This window comes from Rosa chinensis, chromosome 5 (genome assembly GCF_002994745.2).
Source record: "Rosa chinensis cultivar Old Blush chromosome 5, RchiOBHm-V2, whole genome shotgun sequence".
Classification (NCBI taxonomy): Eukaryota; Viridiplantae; Streptophyta; class Magnoliopsida; order Rosales; family Rosaceae; genus Rosa; species Rosa chinensis.
Window position 1 is genome coordinate 1298931 of NC_037092.1, and position 26690 is coordinate 1325620.

Consider the following 26690-nt stretch of genomic DNA (forward strand, 5'->3'; position numbering starts at 1 on the left):
ATCCTCATTCATGTACTCAAACTGGAGGGCCATCTTCATGTGGCGCTTCATCAGGGTAAATGCCCTGGAATTATCTATCTCAGTTTGAGGGCCTTGAGTGGTTCTTTTAGAACAAGACTCCTGGATTGTAGGCAATAAATCAAGGGCAATTAAGTGGAGCTCAACATTTTGAGTCCACATGAAAATTCCGTGCCCGTAGAATCCAATTGAGAAAAATCGAGCTCGTTCAAGTCTTACATCCTAAAAAGGAAAGCAAGAACGTATTAGTTTCGGAGTCAATGCTTCCACGAAAACTAATATGAGATTTCTGAGCAGTAATGCTACCAAGAAATCGATTTCCAAGAAATTTGGATTAGACCGAAACAATGATGTTTGAATGGTCAAAATAGATACTCACGAATGCTCTTAGTCCGTAGCTTACGAACGCTCTTAGTTCGTTAAATCGATGCTTACGGACGCTCTTAGTCCGAAGTCTTACGAACGCTCTTAGTTCGTTAATTGCGTGAATCCCCACGATTCCGCTTTCTCAAGAATCGAACCCATGTTATAAGAAAGGTGGGATGTAGAAGAAGGGAGGTTGCAAGTCCCTGAAGAAAAAGAAGGAGAAATTAAAATTCAAAAACAGGAACTTTAATTTAAAAACTTACTTGTTGAAAATTCGGAGCAGATTTTGTTCTGAACAGCTTGTACTTCGATTGGTGTACAGATCTCAATATAACTCCGATAAGGCTGAAATTCGGAGGTTAGATGGAAGAGACAGAGACGAACAACTTTGATGAATAAAGTTTTTCGATCTGAGCTTCCTAACTAGACATTTCGAGGCTTGCAAGAAGATAGATGTGCACAGGAACGGGAAAAAGATGCAGTGGGTGTGCGTTGGCTTGTTTGTGCAGCAGGGATGCTTCGGTGGCAGCAGGCTGGAACTCAGGGCTGTAGGGAGGGGGCATCAGGGGCTGCTGTGCAAGGTTGCAAGGGCAAGGGCGCGCGGGCTGCAGCGAAGGCTAGGCTAGCTCGGGCTAGGGGCTGCTTTGTGAATGAGTTTTGGTTTTCTGTTTTGTGGTTAGAGTCGTGCTGATAACGTGTTTAAGGAAAAAGAGATTCGAGAGAAATTGTAGAGAGAATTGTGTGTCATATTATTGAGAATAGGAGCCCTATATATAGGGATTACAAATTACTAGTTCTAATGTTACAAGGAATACCAATCCGTGTAGGATTAACCTTCTCTCCTATTGCTACTCCTAGTTTGATAAGGCACACTAAATCAATATTCCTTCAACAATTCGATGATTATATTGATGATTGGAATGATGGTTCAATTTACACATTAGAATTGAATTGGCAACAATAGCATAATGGCTACAAGAACTATGTCACTAATGTCATATTGCACATACACTCGTCACACCGTGGATACCGATAAACACTCCTTGCCCTGGGCCTTGACTGAACATGTTTGGTTTGTCAAACTGCCTTCCTCACTCTCTGCTCAAACACGCCATTCAATACAGGAGTTCTTTGAAAAAATGCTGGCAAGCCTCCGTTTGTTTGGTCGTATTGTTGGCGTTATCCCTCCACCATAGTATATGCGAAAACCAGTTACCAAGGATGATAATTGACTTCCAGAATCAGTCATGGAAAATGCATCGGCAGCAGTGCAGCCTATTAAGTCCAGTGCTGCTAACTACAGAAGAGATAACATTCATGAACATAAGCATTCAACCTTGTGTTTCAAGACAAGTATCCCAACAATAACACTTGCAACCTAACAATCTACAATTAGAAAGACAGAGACATAGTGCAATGGAAAAGAAATGACATCAAAACATTCATAACTAATGAAACTCTAGAACGGGCAAGTAAGTGCTTAAGCATTTAATTACCTGAGATTTAAAATTCTTGAAGGGTTCAAGTTCAGTGGGTGTAAGCAGGAGCGGATCCAGGATTTAAATGTTGTCTAGGCTAATTATAGAAGTGCACAAATTTTTTTTTTTTTAAGGTTTGGAACCCAGTGGGAGGCTCATCGTCACGCCTTTATTATTTTCAATCAAAACATACAATGGAGGGGACATAAAACCAAACCCCGTAAATTAAAAACTACAAGCATACATTTGTTGTAAAACAACAATAAATTAACTAAATCTACCCTTCGAGGCCCACTCACTTCAAACTCAGCAATCACAGAATCATTATCAATGCTATCGGCAAATTCTTTTTCGATGTAGAGAACCATCAAATCATCAAAAAACTCATCTTCCATCTTATTTCGAAATTGTTTTTTTATGATGGTCATAGATGAAAATGCTCTCTCTGTTGTTGCTGTAGAAACTGGCAGAGTCAGCACAAGACAAATTAATCTATAAATCATAGGAAAGAATGCTGACTTTCTTGATTCAACTAACCGGCGACACAAATCAGACACAGTAGTTGTGTTGGGAAATCTTGGATCCTTCTGAATATCTGCTAGAAAATACCCACACTCCATATCTAGAGCAAGCATATCATATGATGTAAAATCATGAGGATAAAATTCAAAGCAAGATTGCAAACATCTTCACATTTAAATGATCGAAAATTATCACGTGGATCTAATGTAGCACTAAGAATAAGGAGCTCCAACGAATTATCTGCAAATCTACTATCCAACTCTGCCAACTGAAAGTCTATCACAGCATTAAGTATATTGACCCGATAATAATGCTCATTTGTAATATTTTGTTCACAAGCCCTTGTACTTTTCTTGTAAGTTGCAGACATATCTGGCATAATAATATCATACTGACAACAAAATGATTCAACCCTCATAATCAAATCATCCCAACCATCTTCTCTCATATCTTGAAGTTTTGATTTTTTTTATTGAAAGAAAATTGAGAGCATTGAAGATGTCTATGGCTTTTTTTTGCAATGACTGACAAAGAAAATCATTAATCTTCATGACATCATGCATCAAAAGCAAGCAAAACACAAAATCAAAACGCTTCATTGCATTACCTACACTCTTTGCTTCTCCTTGTACTTTATTTGGTCCATTTGCAACCAAATCTGCAAGAGTTGTTTGGGTAGCTCCAAATAACTTAATCAAACTTGAAATAGAGCGAAGATGTGAACCCCAAGGAGTAGCCCCTGCTCGTTGCAAAGTGCAAGCTGATTAGCACCTCTACCAGTCTCAAGTGCTCCAGCAGCCACTAAATCTGCAATTTCTTCTTCTCTGATAACTCTCAAAGCTGAATGTCTTTTTGCAGAAGAATCAACAAAATTTACAATCAAACTTAGAGTTGAAAAGAATTCCCAAATATCATGCACCCCTTTAGCTGCAGCATTTAAAGTCAATTGTAAGCGATGAGCAAAGCAATGAACATATTATGCATATGGACACTCTTCATGAAACAAAGCTTGTAAACCATTAAATTCACCCCGCATGTTGCTAGCACCATCATATCCTTGCCAATGCATATTTTCTACTTGAAGATCATATTGAGTAAGAACTTTGGATATCTCATCTTTTAGAGTTTGAGAACAAGTGTCTGCCACACTAAGCACTTTGAAAAACCGTTCTCTAATAAACCCATCACAATCAACAAATCGAAGAATGATAGCCATTTGTTCTCTATTAGATACATCAACAGCTTCATCAATAAGGATACAAAATTTGGCATCTCCCACTTCCTCCCGAATCTTGGTTCTAACTTTGTTACCAAGTATATTTAAAATTTGTTTTTGAATAATGGGAGAAGCATACTTAGCATTCCCAGGAGCATTTTGTAAGACTCTGCGAATATATATATTCATTCTTCCAAAGGAATCCACAACCGCATTGAAATTGCCACCATTAGATGAATTAACTGATTCGTCATGGCCTCTAGAAGCACATCTTTGGCGTGCCAATAACCTTACACTCTCTATAGTAGTAATAAGCTGGAGTCGGTTATCTGCTACTTCTTGTGATGATTGTGTGCTAATCACCCTTTCAATAAACTTAGATGGGTCTTAGTGACTCCCACTTGTGCATGACAATATTATGTGGGCAATTTAATTAAGACTCCCATGTGAGAGACAACGCCAGATTTTTTTGACATAACATTTTTCCAACCTTGAAACCCTTGCTCAGTAAATGCTGGATGATGGGATGGATAACTATCAAACAAGAAACAAGGGAAGCAAAATGCTTTATCCAACTCTGAGGAATACTCAAGCCACGGCCATTCTTTGAACCACTTAGGATTAAATTTTCGACCTTGACCTCCGTCAAATGATAATGGGTAACTACTTAAGTGAGGTTGATACGGTCCTAAGACCACATAAGCTCTTTGAATATTGTCACGCTCATTCAAAGGGTACTTGCATATTGGACGTCGCATTCCTGGATCACGTTCTAGAGAACTAACATCAAAACTTTCTTCTTTCTCAATTCTTTCATTATGACACTCTTCTAGTGGAATAGATGGAGAAGGGTTTAAAGGGACATCATTAACAGAATTCTCAGTCACATTTCTACTCCCACTCCCACTCCCACTTCTAATCTCATAGACACTATCACTTGATGAAGTATCACTTGTAAACCATGACAAAAGATTTTTGTACCTCTTGGGTTTCCGGTGATCTGTCATTATATTCAATACCTATAATATTATATAGATACCACCATTAGAATTATACAACTATAACTAATTATACATTACTATTAGTTACTAACTAGCAGCAGACTTTAATGTCTAATGGATTTAATATGTGCCTCCTTAACATATATATAATAACATATATTTCTAATGGGTTTGTGAAAAAATATAAAGTTAGTAACACTAACCAGATGGAAAGGGCATCAACAGCAATCTCAGTATTATGCATAAACCCAAACTCTCAAATAAAAGATCTCCAATCTGCAACACAAAATGCACATCTATAAATAAATCACAACATAATTAGAAGCCAAAATAAGCATCAAGAAATCCCAAAGTCCAACAAAATTACAAAAGCTCATTCACTTATTGTTACTTGATTTTTTTTTTTTTTTTAGCCAGTCATTTATCATCAAACACATCAGACCATCAGTCATTCTGCATTCAGTCGGTAATTCTAAGTTTCTAACTAAAAATAGTTGAAATACAAATATACAATCATCAATTCAACAAAGCCTCATAGGCTATCCACCCACTGACCGAATCAAAAAGAGTCCGAGAGTCCGAGACCGACCAGGCGAGTCCTCGAGTAAGCGACCATCATCAAGAATTTAAGTATTTCACTTCCTTAGTTCGGCAGTTCCTCACTCCTCAGCGGCTCAGCTAATAACCTAACATGGAAATATGGAATCTCTATCTCTGACTCTCTGTCTTTGTCTCTCTCCGCCACTGGTGACAGTAGCAAACGGAATCGGCGACGGCCGACGACAAGGCTCCCGATCTGGGCTGACAGACTGCGAGAGGAGATCTCAGATCTGGGAATCTGGGAAAACATAGCACTTGAAGAATAGACTCACAGAGAATCAGAGATCTTAAGATGATCAAAAATTCGAAACAGGGGAGATCAATACTCGATAGAGGCATAGAGCTTCATACCTCGTTTACGGGAAGCCGGGAAGGAGAAAGGTGTGAGTTGCTGAGTGCAGACCTGCTGTGACTATGAGTCAATGAGTGTGAGTATGTGAAGTGACTGTGTGAGGTACTAAGGTACTGAGGCTGCGAGTGGTGAGGAGCAGCTGTTATCCATAATTTTTTTTTCCTTTGGGCTGGGTATGGGAGATATATATATACCTAAGGGTTTTTAGCCCAAAATCTTTTCTAGGCTCAAGCCCATACAGCCTTCCATGTCGGTCTGCCCCTGGGTGTAAGCAAGTTTTCTTTAGTCACCAATTTTGGGTACAAGCTCGTCAAAGCAATCATCCTTGATCTCCCTGTTAGAATCAACATGGACTTGTCACATATTAACATTTAGTAAATTGATAATTAGCTTAATGTCAAAACTAGTTCAACATGGACACAAACTATAAATCAATACTAGTAACTTAATGAAAGAGTGTATCAATTCATTAAGGTAAGTAATCCTATTCTTAGTCTGCAAGAAAGACTACAAGATGTGATACATTAAGAATCTAACTAGGAAACCTAATCCGATAATGAATGCTTTAATAGGAAGCTTCTTGAGGTTTAAGTCTCCTATATATATAGATGAATTGGTCCCTGATTGCTACCACGATTATTGCATTAGTTCTGTCCATTGAGAAGCAAGTTGGTAAGCAACAGAAGGTTATATTCTTGTGATCAAGTTTGCAGCTGCAGAAGATGGAATCCATGCATATGATTGCTGAAGGTAAGTTTTAGTTCTTTCGTGATTGATGTCAAGTTGATGTGCATATGTTGTGAGCATGTATATATGGTTTTGCAATTGGTATCAGAGCATAGGCTCACAAATATGAATTCAGTTTTTGCTTGGCTTGAAAATCGTTTTAGGGTTTTGCAAAACAAACACATAAAAAAAAAAAAAAGGTTTTTGCTTTACGGGTCAAGTGACTGATCAGGTAACTGACCAAGTAACTGATTAGGTACCTGATCAAGGTAAGTTACTTAATCTAGGCCCAGTCACAGCACGCGGACTATCCAAACCCAAACCCGACCAAAACATGAAGAACAGGAGACCGTTGTATTACGACGGTCAGTTTTGATCAAGATGAAGGTCTGAGATTGGATTCAGAAACACGCGAGATATTTTCATCTCGAGAAGGGATTCAAAACCCCAACTGCTGTGAATTAAGAAGCCAATAGAGTCGATTGCTGCATCTGGTTATCTAATTCACACTTCCGCTGAGATTTTTTGCAGCTAATTGGGGAAAAAGCAAAATCAGGTTTTTCTGTGAAAATTGTTTTCGATTCATAGCATGATTATTAAGTTTTTGATTGTGCTCAAGAACCCTAGTTGCATTCACGGCGTGCGTTAGGCTAGAGTAGATGGTGACCGGATGAAATTTATAATTTCTTGATTGTTCTGTGGATTTCTTGGAATCGAAACAATTGTGTGTATATGTGTTTTGATATGCATGATGATTTGGATGTTGTTTTCAACATGGTATTGTATCTGTGATTGTGTGACAATGTATGAAGAATAAGAATCTCCCAAAAGCTTTACACATTGTAGAAATTGACAGATACAAGAGCTTATTTTCTTATAAGGATGAATCTGGATAGAATGTAAAGTAAAAGAGCTCATATGTTTTGTGGTTTTCTGTTGGCATAAGTGATTATGATGCACAAAGCATTCTTCATTGATGTTGGCAGAAAACACTGATCAGGTATCTGACCAAGTAACTGATCAGGTATCTGACCAAGTAACTGATCAGGTATCTGACCAAGTAACTGATCAGGTAACTGTACCTGATCGAGTAACAAAACTGAAATTGTGTTTTTGGTTTTAAAACTATGCATCAATTTTATCTTCCAAAGAAGTGGTCAAGTATGGTTTTAGAATACAAAACAGCAGTATGCATGCTTGATGAAAATAAATACGGATACTTAGAAATTTTTCTTCTGTCTAAAGATGTGGATAAATTTCTTTGGATAACTTGTTTTCATTGAACATGGTATATTGATAAAGAACTCTAGGATGTTATGCTTCTGCTTAAAAGTGTTGCTTAACATTGTTTTTGTTATGGATTGACATGAATGCAAGTATGGATTGTTTAGGTTTTCTGTATGCTCTTGTTTTGATTGCTTAAAGCTAAATAAAACACAGAAAACTTAAAGTTATTTTCTTTACAAAATTGAGAACTCACATGAATTTTGTTTTGCTCCTTAGGTAACTCTTATATGAACTTAAACAGTATCAGCTAACTGGAACCAACTATAGAGCTTGGCTAGATTCTGTAGAGAACTATATGGGAATGCATGGATAGACTATTGTTTTTACTGAGGATAAGCCTGAAGAGTTGAATGAAAAGAGCACCAAGAAAGAAACTGCCCTTTACAAGAAGTGGCATAGATCAAATAGAATGGCTAAGAACCTCATTCGTACCTCCATGTCTAAAACTGTTAGGGGAAGTATAGAGGAGCCTGAGCTAGCATCAGATTTTCTGGAACTCATAGGTGCTAAGTTTAAAGAAAGTGAAAAAGCAGAAGCAACTAGGCTGACTAAGGAGTTTCATGATTTGAAGTACATGGGTTCAGGGGGAGTTAGAGAGCATATTATGAAGATGATCAACATAAATGGCAGAGTCAAGGAACTCTTGATGGGGGTTAGGGATGAGCAGGTGGTGCATTATGCACTGCATTCCCTACCTAATAGTTTTAGTCATCTTAGAACCAGTTACAATTCATAAAAGGGAAACTGGACTCTAGATGAACTAATATCCATCTGTGTAGATGAGGAAGCTAGGATTAAGGAAGAAAAGGAACCTGCTACAACCATCAACCTCATTGAGAAGCCTAAAAGGAAAAAGCCCCAGAATAAGCTCAAGCCTACCAAAGCCATAACTAAGAGTTCAACAGCTGCATTGGCCAAGGAAAACAGGCCATTTAGGTTCAAGTGCTACTTTTGCAAAAGAATAGGACACATGAAAAAGGACTACACTAGCTATAAGAATTGGTTAGCCAAAAAGGGTAAGATTTTTTCTAATACAGTTTTTTCTTTAGAAATTAATCTTATAAATGTTGAACCACAGTCTTGGTGGATAGATTCAGACTCACCTATTCATATTACTAATTCTTTGCAGAGATTCATAAGGAGGAGAATCCCAAAAAGTGATGAAGTGAACCTGTGTGTAGGCAATGGCATAAGAGTGGCAGTCAAGGCTATTGGAACCTTAAAGCTCAATTTAGGATTAGGAAAATTGTTAGTTCTGGACAATGTTTTTTATGTACCTTCCATGAGAAGGAATTTGGTTTCAGTTTCTCTTTTAGAAAAATCTGGTTGTAGACTTGTTATGGATAGTAATGGAATTCTTATTTCTAAAAATTCTATTCAAATTGGTTCTGGTGTTATTATGAATGATTATTTACAGTTAAATTGTTCAATGGCTCAACAAGAAATTTTACTTGTTGAAAATAACACAAACAATACTAGCACTTTAACAGGTGTTAAAAGAAACTAAATGAAAAGTATGCATTTTTTATGGCATAGAAGACTCGGCCATGTTTCAAAAGAGAGACTGAAAATTTTGGTGAAAAACAACATCCTAAATGAACTTGATTTTTCTGATCTAACAGACTGTGTGGAATGCTTTAAGGGAAAAATAACTAATACTAGAAAGAAAACTGCATATAGAAGCCAAAATTTATTAGAACTCATACACATTGATATATGTGGACCATTTAGGCATCAAACTATCTGTGGGAATGTGTGTTTCATCACATTCATTGATTATTTTTCTAGATACAGTTATATATATTTATCTACTTTCATAAAAGACACAAGCATTGAAAGCCTTTCAAATCTTTAAGTATGAGGTAGAAAATCAACTAGAAAAGAAAATCAAAACAGTAAGATCAGATAGAGGTGGTGAGTTCTATGGAAAGTACACTGAATCAGGCCAACAAAAGGGTCCATTTGCCTTGTTTTTGCAAGACAATGGAATTAAAGCTCAATACACAACACCCTATAATCCACAACAGAATGGTGTTGCAGAGAGAAAGAATAGGACTCTTTTGAACATGGTTAGATGTATGATGTGTACAGCTGGCTTACCAAAATTTCTGTGGGGTGAGGCTTTAAAAACTGTAAGTTATATTTGCAACAGGACACCTAGTAAGGCTATAGAAAAGACTGCTTTTGAGCTTTGGTGTGGCAGGAAACCTAGTCTTCATCACAGCCATGTTTGGGGATGCCATGCAGAAGCTAGGATTTATAATCCAAGCTTGAATAAACTTGACCCCAAAACTGTTAGTTGATATTTTATAGGTTATCCAGATAAATCTAAAGGCTATAAATTATATCCTACTCATCATTCACCTAGAATTTTTGAAACACATCAAGTAAAGTTTGTAAGTGAAAAAGTTCAGGATTTAACCTCAGATTTTGAGGAAATTGTGTCAGATGAGAATATAAGTGTAGCATTGCCTTTACAACAAGATGTAACTGGTCAAGTAACTGATCACCTGTAGCTCAACCTATCCTGACAATCCTCAACCTAGAAGATCATAGAGAGCAAGAAAACCAACTTATTGGGGGGGGGGGGGGGGGGACTACATTGTTTATCTGCAAGAAGCAGAAATTGAAAATGGACTGTGCAAGGGACAATGATCCAACTACATTCAACCATGCCATTGAAAGTAGTGAATCTCATCAATGGCAGCTGGCAATGGAAGCAGAAATAGAATTCATGAGCCAAAATGCAGTTTGGGAATTAGTTGAACCTGACCCTAATCATAGGATGCTTAATACATAGGAGAAGCATCCTATGTACTAGGTTTGTCTCAACAGAATTATGTTCCCAAAATTTTAAATAGATTTGGTATGGAAAGTGTGCAGCTGGAGAAGTTCCCATGTCTAAAGGAGATAAGCTAACTAAGAAGCAAAGTCCCAAAAGTGATGTTGAGAAAGAAAATATGGAGTCAAAGCCTTATGCTAGACTTGTAGGAAGTCTCATGTATGCACAAGTCTACACTAGGCCAGACTTGTCTTTTGCAGTAGAGATTTTATCAAGATTCCAATCTAATCCAGGCCATGAACATTGGGTAGTTGGGAAGAAAGTGTTGAGATACCTGCAGAGAACTAAAAGCCACATGCTAGTTTATAGGCAAGTGGATGATCTGAAACTCATTGGATTCTCAGACTCGGATTTTGCAGGAAATTATCCAGACTTCAAGAAGTCTACTTGTGGATATGTATTTATGCTTGCAAGAGGTGCCATTGCTTGGAAAATCATGAAACAAACACTTGTTTCAACTTCTACTATGCAAGCTGAATTTATTGCAATTTATGAGACTGTGTGTGAAAGGACTTTGGATCAGGAATTTTTTGATGCAGACCAAAGTGTTAAGTCACATTGTGGCAGACACAGTTGTGATTTATTGTGATAATGAAGCAGCTGTTTTCTTTAGCAAGAACAATAAAAGGTCAAATAATTCCAAGCATATTGATCTAAAGTATTACAGTGTTAGAGAAAGAGTAAAGTATGGCGAAATAGCTGTTTTGAGCATTAACACGAATTCACAGCTAGCAGACCCCTTCACCAAGGCCTTGTCAGTAGCAGCATTCCAGAAGCATACATCAAGCATTAGAGTTTTAGCTAATCTAGATGCTTAGGTTCAGTAGAGGGTTAGTCCAGTTGGAGCATTTAAAATTCTAAGGCTTTTTGAGTTCTTGTCTTTTCAGTTGTGGTCTTTTGACTTTATTTATCACAACTTATTTGTAATGGCAGTTTATTATTATCAATAAAATTTTGAGGTATTTCCAAATATGGTTTTGCTGCAGCTTTATTGTTTTATTTTGGAAATTATTATCTTGTTTTGAATATCATACTTGCTATCAGATGGCTTAAATCATGTTTAGCATGATGTTAAGGTTCAAGCAATAATTTGAAGCCATCAGTGTTCAGTAAATTTGCTTGAGTTTCTGGTTTATGAAACATAAAGTAGGATATGGTATATGCCTTCTTGTTGGTACACATTAGCATATATTGTATCACTTCTGGTTTGACATATGTGGATTTAAGGAGCTTGTGTTAGTGGTTTTGAAACTCTGCATTTTTGTTAAAATGTATGCTGTTTCTTGCTCTGCATAAGTAACTGTGATCTGACCATGTTGGAATGGATTTTTGGTTTGATTTTGTTGTCTGGCGCGCATTACAGTAAGTTGAGTAGTTTCTGACATTTTCTGGTGCAAATTATCAAGCTTAATATGTGCCAGTCCAAGGGGGAGATTGTTAGAATCAACATGGACTTGTCACATATTAACATATAGTAAATTGATTATTAGCTTAAAGTCAAAACTAGTTCAACATGGATACAAACTACAAATCAATACTAGTAACTTAATGGAAGAGTGTATCAATTCATTAAGGTAAGTAATCATATTCTTAGTCTGCAAGAAAGACTACAAGATGTGATACATTAAGAATCTAATTAGGAAACCTAATCAGATAAGGAATGCTTTAATGGGAAGCTTCTTGAGGTTTAAGTCTCCTATATATATATAGATTGCTACCACGATTATTGCATTAGTTCTGTCCATTGAGAAGCAAGTTGGTAAGCAACAGAAGGCTATATTCTTGTGATCAAGTTTGCAGCTGCAGAAGATGGAATCCATGTCTGTGATTGCTGAAGGTAAGTTTTAGTTCTTTTGTGATTGATGTCAAGTTGATGTGCATATGTTGTGAGCATGTATATATGGTTTTCACACTCCCTCCATATATCTGTGAACCTGCCACAAATATTTGTCTTACACTTGAAACCAAGAGCAGCAAGCATAAGCATAGCTTCTTCAGGCGATAAAGGACCTGAATAATGCAGGAGTAGGTAGCCTGAAACAATTAGAAAACTTCTATTAAACCATAAACCAAGCTCATACGAAGGGGCATTCTTGGCATATCAAATGACTATTCTTTCTAGTATATTTGTGGGGGACTTGAACGTACTCTCATTGACACCCGAAAAAGAATCTATAAGATGAAAAAGGGTAAATTAGAACAGAAACCCTTGCATCAAATGAGGAGTTCTCAATCTAAAATACTACAACAGGGGGCGGGGGAAACCAACCAAATGATATAAATCATATAATACTGCATACTTTAATTGTAGTCTTCTGGAGAAGCACCAATGCAGGGAAATGGATTTCTCAAAAAGCTTCCAACTCCTTTTGCTCCACATCTCCTCCACCAAATTCACACAGAGAATGAGCTACCATGTCAATTTCAAACCTCAGGTGTAAAGCCAGGTACTTGGAAGCTTTCTTAGCAGGACCTTCATTTCTTTCTTGATTGGTGCTGCATATGGACCAACTAGATAACGATCCAGTGGTCCATCATGACTTTCACTGTGACGCAACCTTTGAAGAAGTAAAGCACCCGTTTGTTGTATCTTCGGAACAAATTGCAGGGAATGAAAATTACATCTGCATCGAAGTCTCCAGATGGAATTCTCCAATTAGGAAGAGTGAAAACAAGAAGTGGTAGGCAAGCCCTTTGGATAGTATGAGAATTCGATATAATTAGCCATAAACCCTTTGAATACGGTTAATGGCTTAATCTGTACCTGCAACTGAAATGGTATTGGATCAAATGACAATCGATTCCCAAATCCAAGAAAATGTACAACCCCATTTTTAAGTAGAATAGGAGTAATGTTTTTCAAGTAAAAACTTGGCTTTGCCTCTTTAGGGATGTCTGCATCTGTCACCTGGAACAAAATGTAGCAATAAGTACAAACCCAACTCATCACTAAAACATTTGCTTTGATGGTCTGAAACTATAAGTTTGCAGGGGGACTTACAAGACTACCAATAGCTTCCAAATTTAATGACTGTAGTTCCTTAGGGAGTTCCTTCACTATCCGAATATCAGGACTCAAGTAGTTAATAAAATGATCCTCCTGATAGATATCGCTGAATTGACTATGAAATCATACATCATACAATATGTTACATGAGATTCAATGGTGACTTCCTTCACATCAGAAGTGAACGATCAAAGGTAAGCAATTAAACATCACAGAATGTCCGTAAGAGCCACTTGAGGATACATATAAAAAAAAGGATGAAGGAAAGCAAAAGACTAATGCAACTGGAGATGCGTTGAATAAGAGAAGCACAAAAAGGGGATTTGGGCCCACAAACTTGTATACCTACAGGCCAAAAAATGTACTTAATGTGCATATGAACGGTACCATTAGCCTTCATCAACAGGCCTAAAAATGACAACTGAAATAACTATTAGAGCAGCCCCAACCTACTAGTTAAACCCATTTAAATTTTGATGCAGAGTTAAATGCAGCTTTCATCAACTATATGCACAAAGAGAGAGAAAAATACTTGAGCAGAAGAAGGAAGAGATAGGTCACCTTACATCCCTCCATATATATACTACTATACAAATATTTGGGGACAACCAGGGTTGCATTGAGTAATTGTGCAATAACAACAATATTGCAATGCAAACCTGTAGCCAAACAGAAGTAACTCTTGAGTAAATGAAATTGAACTCAAAGCACGTTGATGACTAGGTACACAATCACGGAATTTAGCAGAAGGTTAATCTTAAAACAGGAATGAGTGACTCAACCATCACTTACCGCAACCGGCTGCTGGTTCATCCCACCATTTGCAGTGACCATTAGATACCCATTCTTTCTCTCTATAAGACATCACACTAAAATGGATATTAGAGACAGTTACAATAAAGTGGATATTAGAGCCAGTTATTGATCTTTAGCACACACTTTCAAATACATGGAAAAAGAACTCGCATGAACACATATGCTTCCATATAGAAAGGCATTAACCAAAGTGTGTGTGAGAGAGAGAGAGAGAGAGAGACCATTGGGTTCGCAGCTGCGTTGGTCCGCACAAGGTTTCCAAGAAGAAGCAGGAATAAATGGCTCCAGCCACAAATCTTTTGGCTCGGGCTTACTATGTCCTTGTAGGGGTCATAATTTGGCCCTTAGGCCCTAAACCCGCCCTAAGCCCGCCCGGCCCGTAGGGTCGAAGCCCGACCCTTTTTAAAATAGGGTAGGGTATGGGCCATGAGAATGAAACCCGGTCCGGCCCGTTTGAGCCCTTAAGGCCAAGCCCGGCCCTTTAGGCCCGTCCGAATAAGCCCTAATAATTTTCTATTATTTAATTATGTTTATCTTTTTTCTATAATATGAAATTTATCTCTTTCTTTGTAATTGATTTCTTAAGTTTTGTTTTTTTTAGTTTTTATTTTCTTTGTTATGTATTAGGAGATTTAGAGAGATAGTTAATTGAATAATGTAAAGCCCGGCCAGGCCCTTTAGGCCCGCCCAAATAAGCCCTAATAATTTTCTATTTTTTAATTATGTTTATCTTTTTTCTATAATATGAAATTTATCTCTTTCTTTGTAATTGATTTCTTAAGTTTTTATTTTCTTTGTTATGTATTAGGAGATTTAGAGAGATAGTTAATTGAATAATGTAAGCTCCTTATTTGGCCCTATTTGGAAGGTCGGACCGACCCGGCCCTTTCGACCCTAATAGATCGGGTTTTTAGGGCAGGTAAGGGTTAGCATATTTAAGCTCCGGCCCGACTCTACCCGGCCCTAAATTTTGTTGACTTTGACTAGGCCCGGCCCAACCCTAAGCCCTAAAATTTAGGATAGGGCCGACCCTAACCCGGCCCACGATGACCCGTATGTCCCTGAAACCATATCAAAAAATAATATTTTATTATTATGAAAACGGATTGGATCGACCTAAATCCGTATTTGATCCGTTAAATAAACAGGTTAACGGATTCGGATCATTAACGGATCAACATATCAAAATTTTCAATCCAAACCCGTCCAATAGCCATGGATCTAGAGCGGGTCCGGATTAAAATCCGATCCATTTACAGGTCTCTCCAACGGAGACTCATTGAACCACCACCAAAGCCCATAATGAAAGAGCCCAACTTTCAAACCATGATGAAATCGACATAATGGTGAGAGATTTATCTTGTAACTTTCCAAATATATCCGGACTACACAAAGCCCAAATAGACTCTAAACTTCAGAACATAAAAGGCGCGTACGTGTTTATCTCATGATTCACGCTCTCTCTCTCAGATGCAAAGCCATGACCGACGTCGAGAGCCGGAACCCTAATTTGGACCGTCCGGCGAAGCGCCGAAGTGAAGAATTCGATGAGCGCGGTATGCTTTTCCTTCTTTTTAGGGTCTTGAACTTTGCTTTGCTTTTGTTGTGTACGTTTTTGAAATACTAGTAAATTCTGTTCTCTAATTGAAAATGTTCTGGTTTGTTGATTCGAATCATAATTGTATTTGATTCGACTCTCATTGTATCTTTTATCCATGGAAATTTGCTAGAAAGTTAGAAAGTCAAGATCATGATTCTGGTCATAAAATTCTTCAAGGGAATTCACATGCTTCAATGGTAATAAAAATTAAAAATTGTATCAAGTTTCAGGTATAACTGGTAAACAACTTTACCTGTATTGTGTTTGAAGCTGTACTTATGCTTTCAACGTGAATACATAAAAGTAAAATGGACTTTGGTTCAACCGTGTGATGGTTTAGACTGTCTAGCTTTACCTATTATATCCTTACTGCTAGCTGGGAATTAGTTGCCCGAGTTTTTTGTGTAATTGGCTTAATGTGTTATGATCCTCGTATACATGTATTTAACTATTTAAGTTTGTGTTCTGCTGTGCCTATACAATGGGCTTTGAGATGCTACTAGTTTTGACTCCCCCAACTTAGGTTTCCGTGCTCCTCTTCTTATGACATTACGTTGATATATTTGCTTACAGCTGCTGGCACTGGGAATAGTACATCGTGGGACAAGGAGCCTCCAATGGTAGATGATGGATCCGCTGATGGCTCCCCTTTAGTGCCGCAGCAAAAGGAAGATAAGGGTATGCTTTTAATTTTTGTTTGTGTGCAAGTTTATCTGGATTTGCTTGGCCTATGTGTTTTAAGAGAAAAACTGTAATCCTTTTGAATTTATTTATGTTTCATTCTGACATTCTCTTTTAATTTTGGAAATGCTATTTGGACGGGAAACAAACTCTGCCGTTGGTTATCCAGTAGAAGTTTGTTTGCGTAGTACAACATCGCAGTTGATTTGCTTGGCCCATGTGTTTTGAGAGAAAAAAGTGCTGTTATCCATTTTGAATTTATTTATGGTTCATTCTGCAATTCTCCTTTTATATTGGAAATGCTATATGGACGGGAAAAAAAGTCTGCCGTTGGTTATCCAGTAGAAGTTTGTATGTGTAGTACAATATCATAGTTGATTTGGTTTGAATATAGTTTTAAGAATTATGTATAAAGGTTAGATTTCTAGAGGCCATTTTTTTTTTTTTCAGTTTTCTCTTTCCGTTATGGGAACATAATGAGTTTCATTATTTGAATGATAGAATAAAAGAGTAAAGGGTCTCTAATTTTAATATGGGAAGCTTTTAACTTTTCAGTTTCCAATAAAGATAGAAGGTCTAGTTTAGAGATATAACGAAATTCAATCACTACTCAATAATTTCTTTTTCTGGAGTGTTTGAAGTAGGTGGCATGACTTTTCTATTCTATCAAATTAAACTATGCATGGATTGTTTATAACTTAACCACTGCTAAGCTTGAACTTGAAGAGATGGTTTGTCTGTTGGCTGTATTTGAATGAGGGCCTTTAATCTAAGTGTGGGATGGCTGATTGATACAAGTGTATGAGTAGCTTATATAATATGTATTGTTCTAGCTTACAAATTGCGCTTGGGAACATCTATTTCTGGGCCTTAACATTTTTCTGTTTTGCTTCTGTTCAACAAACATTCAGGTAGCAGTGCCAAAGAAGATAGTGATGTAGAAGAAGTTGAAGATAGTGATGTAGAAGAAGTTAGCGCTACAGAAGAAGATTATGATTCACCCGACTTTATGGCAGATTATGTTGGTGGCGTAGATGATGGTGACTATTGTGGATATTGTGAATTATGTGTGGACAATGAAGTCTGCAAAGGTTGTGGTAACAAGGATGGCATCCCCGCGGGTGAGGAAGAACGTTTTAATCCATTGGAATGTAGAATTTGTGGTACCAGTGAGCATAGGACTGAGTACTGTGCATCTCGGCAGTTTAATAAGTTGTTAAAGGAGGAGGGAAGAAAGGGAGAAGATGATGCTTTCAAGGAGTAGGGATTGTGGTGGATCAGGTGACTCTGGATATGTTGTTCCTCCAGCCGTCTAATATGCAGAGAGCCATCAACGTTGTACGGGTGGTTTGATTTTGTTGTGCTTTAATGAAAAACATTTATGTTCTGTGAAATTAGTCGACTAGCAGTTCTAGGTATTGTTGTGCAGAAAATTTGATTGAACTTTCCGAATGTAATAGGGCACTTTATCTATGATCTAATACTCTAAATGATGCCCTATAATCTATTATCTAATACTCTAAATGACATGCTTGGCAAAATACATTATTTTACATGAACTAGTTTGTTTATCAAATTTTCTGTTCAGGAATATTGGATTGCCTGGGTGGGCATAGTACCTGCTGAACTTAAATAGTGTGGGATGTGCGTTGACTTGTGTTGAACTTTAGCGGAAGTAGGTTTGGTTTGGTTTGATTCCGACAAATTTTTATGGCGGTTGCCGTTGCAATGAGTTACTTAGATTTATGTTTTTATTATTATTATTTTCTAATTTACATTCTTCGGTCATTTCTTCAACCCCTGACGATTAAGTGATAATCTCAAAGGTTGTTCTATTCATTAATCTCACGGGTCCGATTTGCTCTTTAAACCCTCCCTTTTTAATACTTCTAATTAAACATCACATGTTACCTTTATATTTTACACTTACAAGTTACAACTCCCTCTACATCAGCATCTTCACCTTCACACCATTCATGTTATTGAGTCAGCCACCTAAGGATTAAGTGGTGCAACGTAATGTGAACCACTTAGTTTCAGCTCCGGTTAGGGTGAAGCACCCGCCTTGCCAAATTATTCAACTCCGGCTTTAATGAACAAATTACTTTCCGATAAAATCAAAATTTAACCTGGAAATTAATTACCTTCTGGTAGTGAGGGAACAAATTAACTTCATGTCTGTCCTTTAGATTTTAAAGTTCTTTTAGGAAAGAGGGAGAGGGAGGAAGGACTGAAGGAGGAAACGATCTCTTGCCCTTTAATATATCTCAGTTTTTTTTTTTTTAAAGGGTAAGAGAGAGAGATTAAATTCAAGTCAACCAAAGTTCTGTCTATAGGTTTGTTTCATCCTGAATAAATGCATGGCTGCTTATTAGTAGTTTTAGAGGAAAGCATCCATGATTAGATTACTGGTGATGCTCCTTAGGACCTGAATCAGTCATGGCAAAAGTATTCATACATCTTAATCGACTTCCCGAATGATTCTGATGGTCTGTATCCTTTGTCTGGAGTCTGGCCAAAGCTTGTAACAGAACTCTGTTTATAGAGGTACCTGGGATATTCTTTAACATAATTCTTTCTGTTATGGATCCTTGAAAATACCAGCATCCAATCTACAGGATGGTAAGGTTTGTCTGATTTCACCTATAACCCAGGTTTAAGAACATCCAGGAGGATTGTCTTCGTCCATCAACTGAAGTCTAAAACACATATCATGAGTGAAATTAAATGATTTATATTGATGATTGGAACAATGGTTCAATTTACACAATACAATTGAATTGGCAACAATAGGATGATGGCTACAAGAATTATATCACTAATGTCATATTACACATACACTCGTCACACCGCGGATACCGATAAACACTCCTTGCCCTGGGTCTTGGCTGAACATGTTTGGTTTGTCTAACTGCCTTCCTCACTCTCTGCTCAAACACACGCCATTCAATACTGGATTTCTTTGAAAAAATGCTGGCAAGCCTCCGTTTGTTTGGTCGTATTGTTGGTGTTATCCCTCCACCATAGTATATGCGAAAACCAGTTACCAGGGATGATAATTGACTTCCAGAATCAGTCATGGCAAATGCATCGGCAGCAGTGCAGGCTATGAAGTCCAGTGCTGCTAACTACAGAAGAGATAACATTCATGAACATAAGCATTCAACTTTGTGTTTCCAGACAAGTATCCCAAAACAACACTTGCAACCAAACAATCTACAATTAGAAAGACGGAGACAGTGTAATGGAAAAGAAATGACATCAAAACATTCATAACTAATGAAACTCTAGTACTGGCAAGTGTTTAAGCATTTAATTACCTGAGATTTAAAATTCTTGAAAGGTTCAAGTTCAGCGGGTGAAAGCAAGTTTTCTTTAGTCACCAATTTAGGGTACAAGCTCGTCAAAGCAATCATCCTTGATCTCCCTCCATATATTTGTGAACCTGCCACAAATATATGTGTCTTACGCTTGAAACCAAGAGCAGCAAGCATAAGCACTGCTTCTTCAGGCGACAAAGGACACAAGCCTTCTGACCTGAGTACTGCAGGAGTAGGTAGCCTGAAACAATTAGAAAACTTCTATTAACCATAAACCAAGCTCATACGAAAGGGCATTCCTGGCATATTAAATAACTCTGTCCTTTCTCGTATATTGGTGGGGAGATTTGAACACACTCATTGATCATCTAAAAAGAAACTATAAGATATTAAGATTCTAAGGGTTAGAACAGAAACCCTTGCATCAAAGGAGAAGTTTTCAATCTAAAATACTATAACATGAAATTGGGGGAGGGCGAAACCAACTAAATGATATTAAAATGCGTACCTTGTAGTATTCTGGAGAAGCACCAATGCAGGGAAATGGATTTGTCGAAAAGCTTCCAACTCCTTTTGCTCCGCATCTCCTCCGCCAAATTCACACAAAGAATGGGCTACCATGTCAATTTCAAACCTCAGGTGTAAAGCCAGATACTTGGAAGCTTTCTTAGCAGGACCTTCATTTTCTTTCTTGATTGGTGCTGCATATGGACCAACCAGATAATGATCCAGTGGTCCAGCATGACTTTCACTGTGACGCAACCTTTGAAGAAGTAATGCACCCATTTTTTGTATCTTCGGAACAAATTGCAGGGAATGAAAATTACATCTGCATCGAAGTCTCTAGATGAAATTCTCCAATTAGGAAGAGTGAAAACAAAACTGGTAGGCTTGCAATTAAAAGAGACTGGGTGACAAATAGTATGAGAATTCAAAATAAATAGCCATAAACACTTTGAATATAGTTAGAAGCTAAATCTGTACCTGCAACTGAAATGGTATTGGATCAAATGCCAATCGATTCCCAAATCCAAGAAAATGTACAACCCCATTTTTAAGTAGAATAGGGGTAATGTTTTTCAAGTAAAAACTTGGCTTTGCCTCTTTAGGGATGTCTGCATCTGTCACCTGGAACAAAATGTAGCAATAAGTACAAATCCAACTTATCACTAAAACATTTGCTTTAATGGTCTGAAACTATAAGTTTGCAGAGGGACTTACAAGGCTACCAATAGCTTCCAAATTTAATGATTGTAGTTCCTTAGGGAGTTCCTTCACTATCCGAATATCAGGACTCAAGTAGTTAATAAAATGATCCTCCTGATAGATATCGCTGAATTGACTATGAAATTATACATCATACAATATGTTACATGAGATTCAAAGGTGACTTCCTTCACATCAGAAGTAAATGATGAAAGGTAAGCAATTAAACATCACAGAAGTAAGAGCCACTTAAGGAAACAGGACGAAAAAAAAAAGAAGGATGAAGGAAAGAAAAAGACTGATGCAACTGGAGATGTCCTGAATAAGAGAAGCACAAAAAAGGGATTTGGGCCTACAAACCTGTATACCTACAGACCAAAAAATGTACTTAATGTGCACATGAACAGTACCATTAGCCATCATCAACAGGCCAAAAATGACTATGGAAATAACTATTAGAGCAGCCCCAACTTACTAGTTAAACCCGTTTAAATTTTGATACAGAGTTAAATGCAGCTTTCATCAACTATATGCACAAAAAGAGTGAAAAATACTTGAGCAGAAGAAGGAAGAGATAGGTCACCTTACATCCCTCCATATACTACTATACAAAAATTTGGGGACCACCAGGGTTGCATTGAGTAATCGTGCAATAACAACAATGTTGCAAACCTGTAGCCAAACAGAAACAACTCTTGAGTAATTGAAATTGAACTCAAAGCACAGTGATGAGTTGATGACTAGGTACAAAATCATGGAATTTGGCAGAAGGTTAATCTTAAAACAGGAATGAGTGCCTCAACCATCACTTACCGCAACCCGCTGCTGGTTCATCCCACCATTTGCAGTGACCATTATATATCCATTCTTTCCCTCTATAAGATATCACAATAAAATGGATATTAGAGCCAGTTATTGATCTATAGCACACACTTTCAAATACGTGGAAAAAGAACTTGCATGAACACATGAGAGAGAGAGAGAGAGAGACCATTGGGTTCCCAGCTGCGTTGGTCCGCACAAGGTTTCCAAGAAGAAGCAGGAACAAATGGCTCCTGCCACAAATCTTTTGGCTCGGGCTTACTATGTCCCTGAAACCATATCAAAGAACCACTGAATCAGGCAAAAGAGCCACACCAAGAGGTCAGAACAATATGTCATGAAAAAATGCCTCAGCTAAATAAACTCATATTCCAGTTAACCAGAGGAGAGTACCTCTGCCAAGGCATGAGCAGCAAAAGCCAACATTCTTTCGTAACCTTTCACTGGCTTTTTCCCTTTACCATATTTTTTTGACTTTTCCTGCAAGCAGAACAAAATGACAAAGCAAATTTTTTCATTTTTGGTTTTGATTTTTCACATTCATCAAACATAGAGAAGGAAACTTTTTCATCCTTTCCTCTGATCACTCATACCCCAAATCCCTCACTCCTTCCTCCCACATAGATACCCTCTCTCTCTTTCATCTCAATCAGAATCTAAGAATCACATTTTCTATCCAAATCGAAAAGTGGCCATCATAACTCAGTGACATATGTAGCTCAAATTCAAAACAAACACAAACTATTCCTCATACAAGGCAATACTTCCTATAAAGGAAGCAGCTTTACCCAAACACTAACCACTAATCTCTTTCTTATAACTCAATCTACCACACTTGAGTAAGAAACTAGCTCAAATCCAATACAAAAGCCATTGCCTATCTAAACCAATGTTAATGCAACAAATGTAGCTGGAATCCACTACAAAGGAAGCAACTTTACCGAGATGGGCGCCGGAGACGATGAAGATTTGCCGGAAAACCAAGACTTGCTATGAAGGCGGTGGTCTTGTAGCCGCAAAAGCATAACCCAATTCATAACAAAGTACAAAACCAACAGCCCAATCACACCCACAATCCCTTTCACTCTCTTTTTGCTATACCAAGCCCTCTCCACTTTCCTCGTCCCCGATCTCCATTGCGCACTCAGTCCCCCCCAAAACGACGTCGTTTGGGAATCCGCGTCGCCGAACCTAGTGTGGCCGTGGCCGGTGCCGGTGCCGGTGCCGGGTCGGGGCGAGTGACCCGGCGAGGAGTGGCGGCTCCTAGGAGTCCCCGACCGGAAATGGAACGAGCTGCTGGGCCAGGCGGCGTTGGGCTCGCCCAGATCTGAATCGGGCCCGTCTTCCGATTCGGATTCAGGGGGTCCTTGGACGGCGGTGAGGGACATGATTTGTGCGCCGGGTTTTCGGGTTGGGCGGCGGAACCCGAAAAGCGGATCGGAGAAGAGGAGAGAAAGAATGTGAGTTTGATTTGATTTGATTTGAGGTGGGTGCCTAAAATGGAAGTTGACACTTTGCCCAAAATGGAAGGCACGGAGTTTGTGGGACTTGTCCGACTTCCAATACGAGATTTATTTCGGACACTTTTTGTCTCTTTGAAGTCTCAATGTCCTGGCACGGAATTTGAGAGTTTAGGACAGTCCAAGTACAATGGCCAATCATGACATCTTTGAAAAAACAAGGTTTTGAATTTCCTGTTAAGTTTCCATTAACATTAATATATCAATATATCAAAGTAAATCAACTATGTATAATGATAATGTATTATATCTTTACAGCGAGGTGTTGCATACTGATATCGACGGATGTATTTCTATTCAAACGTCGTCTGAGTATCAATCTTTTTTATTAAAGAACTTAAATCCTTAAAAAGAAAAATTACAGATATTATAATAAATGTACCGTACATAATGCTAGCGTACTATATATATCATTGCATCGAGTTGGATATAAGTTATGATCATAATCATCATATAGGAAAAGAAAAACGAACAAGATTCAAAGTTTCAAACTCAGTTTTTTTGTTTGGTAATGAGGACTTCCATTGCACAGCCAAAAAGGCAACAACAAACAACAGAAGAAAAAGAAACAAACAAAGAAACTAAGGGGGATCTGAAACAGCATCAAACAAGAGGATTCGCATTAGGGAGGGAGGAGGGTTGGAGGACCAATCTTCCGGGCACACCCTGCGTTTTGCCAGCACTGCAACTAGATCAGCTGCTGCATTAGCAACTCTACTGGACCAGAGCCAGTTAACACGATGAAACAGCCCGCTTCGGACACGAATTTGTGCAATGATGTGAGAAGCTGACCAATCCACCGTTGAAAGGGGATTCAAAAGCACTGAAATCAGGACAAGGGAGTCTGATTCAAGCTGAAAAGAAGAAAGGGAGAGGGAGGTGGCTAGCTTAAGCCCGAGAGCAATCGCCTGAGCTTCGGCAGCCAGAGAAGAAGAAGCAAAAGTACTCTTATCAGAGCCTCCTATTACTTTACCAGAAGAGTCCCGAGCAATTGCCGCAAGACCACAAAACAGAGAGGAGTCCCACGCTGCATCAGTATTTATCTTTACACTCCCAACAAGAGGAGGCACCCAAGGCTGAGACGCCCTTGTGTAAGGAGCAGGAAGCGAGTGCTTTGGAAGCTGGAGGCATGGTGGAATTCGTAGATACTCCAAGGCAGCAGTAAAGGCTTTGGTGGACACAGCCACAGGGTTCGGCATAGTATGATTAAAAAGACAATCACACCTTTGTTTCCAGATATACCAAAGCATAAAAGCTACATGAGTGGGAAATGAAGTTTCCTCAGAGACAAAGTCACTGGCGTTGCCAAAGAGGGCCAGAATCCATGCATCCAATATAGCGATTGATTGTTGGTTGACATGATAAGAGAAAGGGTGAGAGAACCAGGCCTGGAGAGACCAAGGACAAAGGAACAGAATGTGCTCAATTGTCTCAGGATGGGAGTTGCAGAAAGTGCACAAAGGTGAGTGAGAGAGATGCCTGCGCTGACGATTCTGGTTAGTTGCAAGAGCATTGGAAGTAGCTCGCCATAGGAAGTGCCGAATTTGGGGGGGGGGCTCGGACAGACCAAATCCACTTCCAAACTAAAGGGGAGATGACATGTGATTGATGAGGATGAGATGAGAGGCAGGGTACTGATGATTTGACCAGAAATTTGTATCCAGATTTGACTGAATAGATACCTGTGGAATGAGCTGACCAGAGTAAACGATCTGGATAAGTGGAGGAGCCAAATGTTGTAGCTTGAATAGCATTAATAGTCTCAATTGGAAGAGCGGCCTGGAGCGTGGTTAGGTTCCAAGAAAGGGCATCTCTATCAATAATAGAAGACACCGAGCTGGTAGCAGCAGTAGTAGGAGAATAAGATCTCAAGTTGAAGGAGGGGAGAGTCGGTATCCAATTATCCTTCCAAAGGTTGACAGAGGTTCCCGACCCAATACTCCAGAAGGAGCCTGCAGATAGAAGGGAACGGCCTTCAAGAATGCTTGACCAAGCCCAAGATGGAGAGGAGCCCTTTGTCGCCTTCCAAAAGGAAGTATCGGGAAAATAAACGATTCTTTAATACCCTTACCCACAAAGCCTTAGGATTGGAGTGCAGCCGCCAAGCTTGTTTTGCTAGAAGAGCCAAGTTAAAATCCACGATGTTGCGGAAACCCGTCCCACCAACAGCCTTAGAAAGACCTAGGAGAGGCCAATTCTTTCAGTGAATACCTTTTGTAGCCGAGGTCCCCCACCAAAAGTTGGCAAGAGCAGAGTTGATCTGATTACAGATGGTGACAGGGAATTTAAAGACCATCATGGGGTACGCCGGGACAGCTAGAGCAACTGACTTGATCATGGTTTCCTTGCCGGCATGGGAAAGAGTGGATTGATGCCAGCCTGAGATTTTTTCTCAATTGAATCTTTAACATAAGACAGAGCTGAAATTTTAGATCTCCCCCAAATTGTAGGGAGCCCCAAATAACGGCCCGGATCCAACACAGCCCCCATACCAAGTTTTGAGCTGATGAGTTGAATAGATTCTGATGTGGTATTAGGACTGAAGAACAACGATGATTTTTGGTGATTGACAGACTGGCCAGAGGCAGAGCAGTAGCTGTTAAGAGTCTCCTGCAGGACTTCGCAATTGTAGGAAGTTGCCTTAAGGAAAAAAATTGAGTCATCAGCAAAGAACAGGTGACTCACCAAAGGCCCGTTGTCTCCAAGCTTAACTGCATCAAGAAGGTTATTTGAACATATTTTCGTTATCATGGAAGAGAGGACATCATTGATGAATAAGAACAGGAAAGGAGAGAGAGGATCTCCCTGTCTAAGGCCTCTGGTTGGTTTAAATTTCTTTCCCGGAGCACCGTTCACAAGTATGGCCAAAGAAGCAGATGTAACACAAGACATGACCAAGTGAATCCAAGTTGGGTGAAAGCCCATTTTCAACATAACCAACCGAAGAAAATTTCAGTCCACACTATCATAAGCCTTATGCATATCCAATTTAAGGGCAAATTCCCCAACAGAGCCACTCTTAAGAAGCTTTAGACGGTGAAACATCTCATGTGCCACCAGAATATTGTCCTGGATTTGTCTACCAGAGACAAAAGCAGATTGGTTTTCAGATATAAGGTCGGGCATAAAAGGCTTTAGAAGGTTAGAGATGATCTTGGTTATGATTTTGTAAGCAAAGTTACAAAGAGCTATTGGGCGAAAATGAGAAGCCAATTGTGGAGAATCCACCTTCAGAATCAGGGCAATGTGCGTGCAATTAAAGGAATCAAGAACAGAGGCAGTAGCAAAAGTTTGGGCAGAAGCACTGAGA

The 26690-nt window shown here is 38.7% G+C and overlaps 2 protein-coding genes and 1 pseudogene across 2 annotated transcripts; 1 reads left to right on the top strand and 2 right to left on the bottom strand.

Annotated features, from left to right (window-relative positions):
• Window positions 1-1365: 1365 nt before the first annotated feature.
• LOC112168474 lies at window positions 1366-15448 on the bottom strand (annotated as a pseudogene).
• A 198-nt stretch (window positions 15449-15646) lies between these two features.
• Window positions 15647-18015, top strand: LOC112202578. Its single transcript, XM_024343577.2, has 3 exons — window positions 15647-15787; window positions 16405-16509; window positions 17424-18015. The coding sequence occupies exons 1-3, from the start codon at window positions 15679-15681 to the stop codon at window positions 17774-17776; spliced, it is 567 nt and encodes a 188-aa protein (XP_024199345.1). The 5' UTR covers window positions 15647-15678; the 3' UTR covers window positions 17777-18015.
• A 1211-nt stretch (window positions 18016-19226) lies between these two features.
• LOC112166945 (O-fucosyltransferase 15) lies at window positions 19227-23447 on the bottom strand. Its single transcript, XM_024303884.2, has 10 exons — window positions 22802-23447; window positions 22254-22340; window positions 22030-22129; window positions 21852-21913; window positions 21622-21710; window positions 21054-21174; window positions 20817-20960; window positions 20341-20675; window positions 19833-20073; window positions 19227-19640 (listed from the first exon to the last, which is right to left on the bottom strand). The coding sequence occupies exons 1-10, from the start codon at window positions 23246-23248 to the stop codon at window positions 19323-19325; spliced, it is 1944 nt and encodes a 647-aa protein (XP_024159652.1). The 5' UTR covers window positions 23249-23447; the 3' UTR covers window positions 19227-19322.
• Between the last annotated feature and the right edge of the window lie 3243 nt (window positions 23448-26690).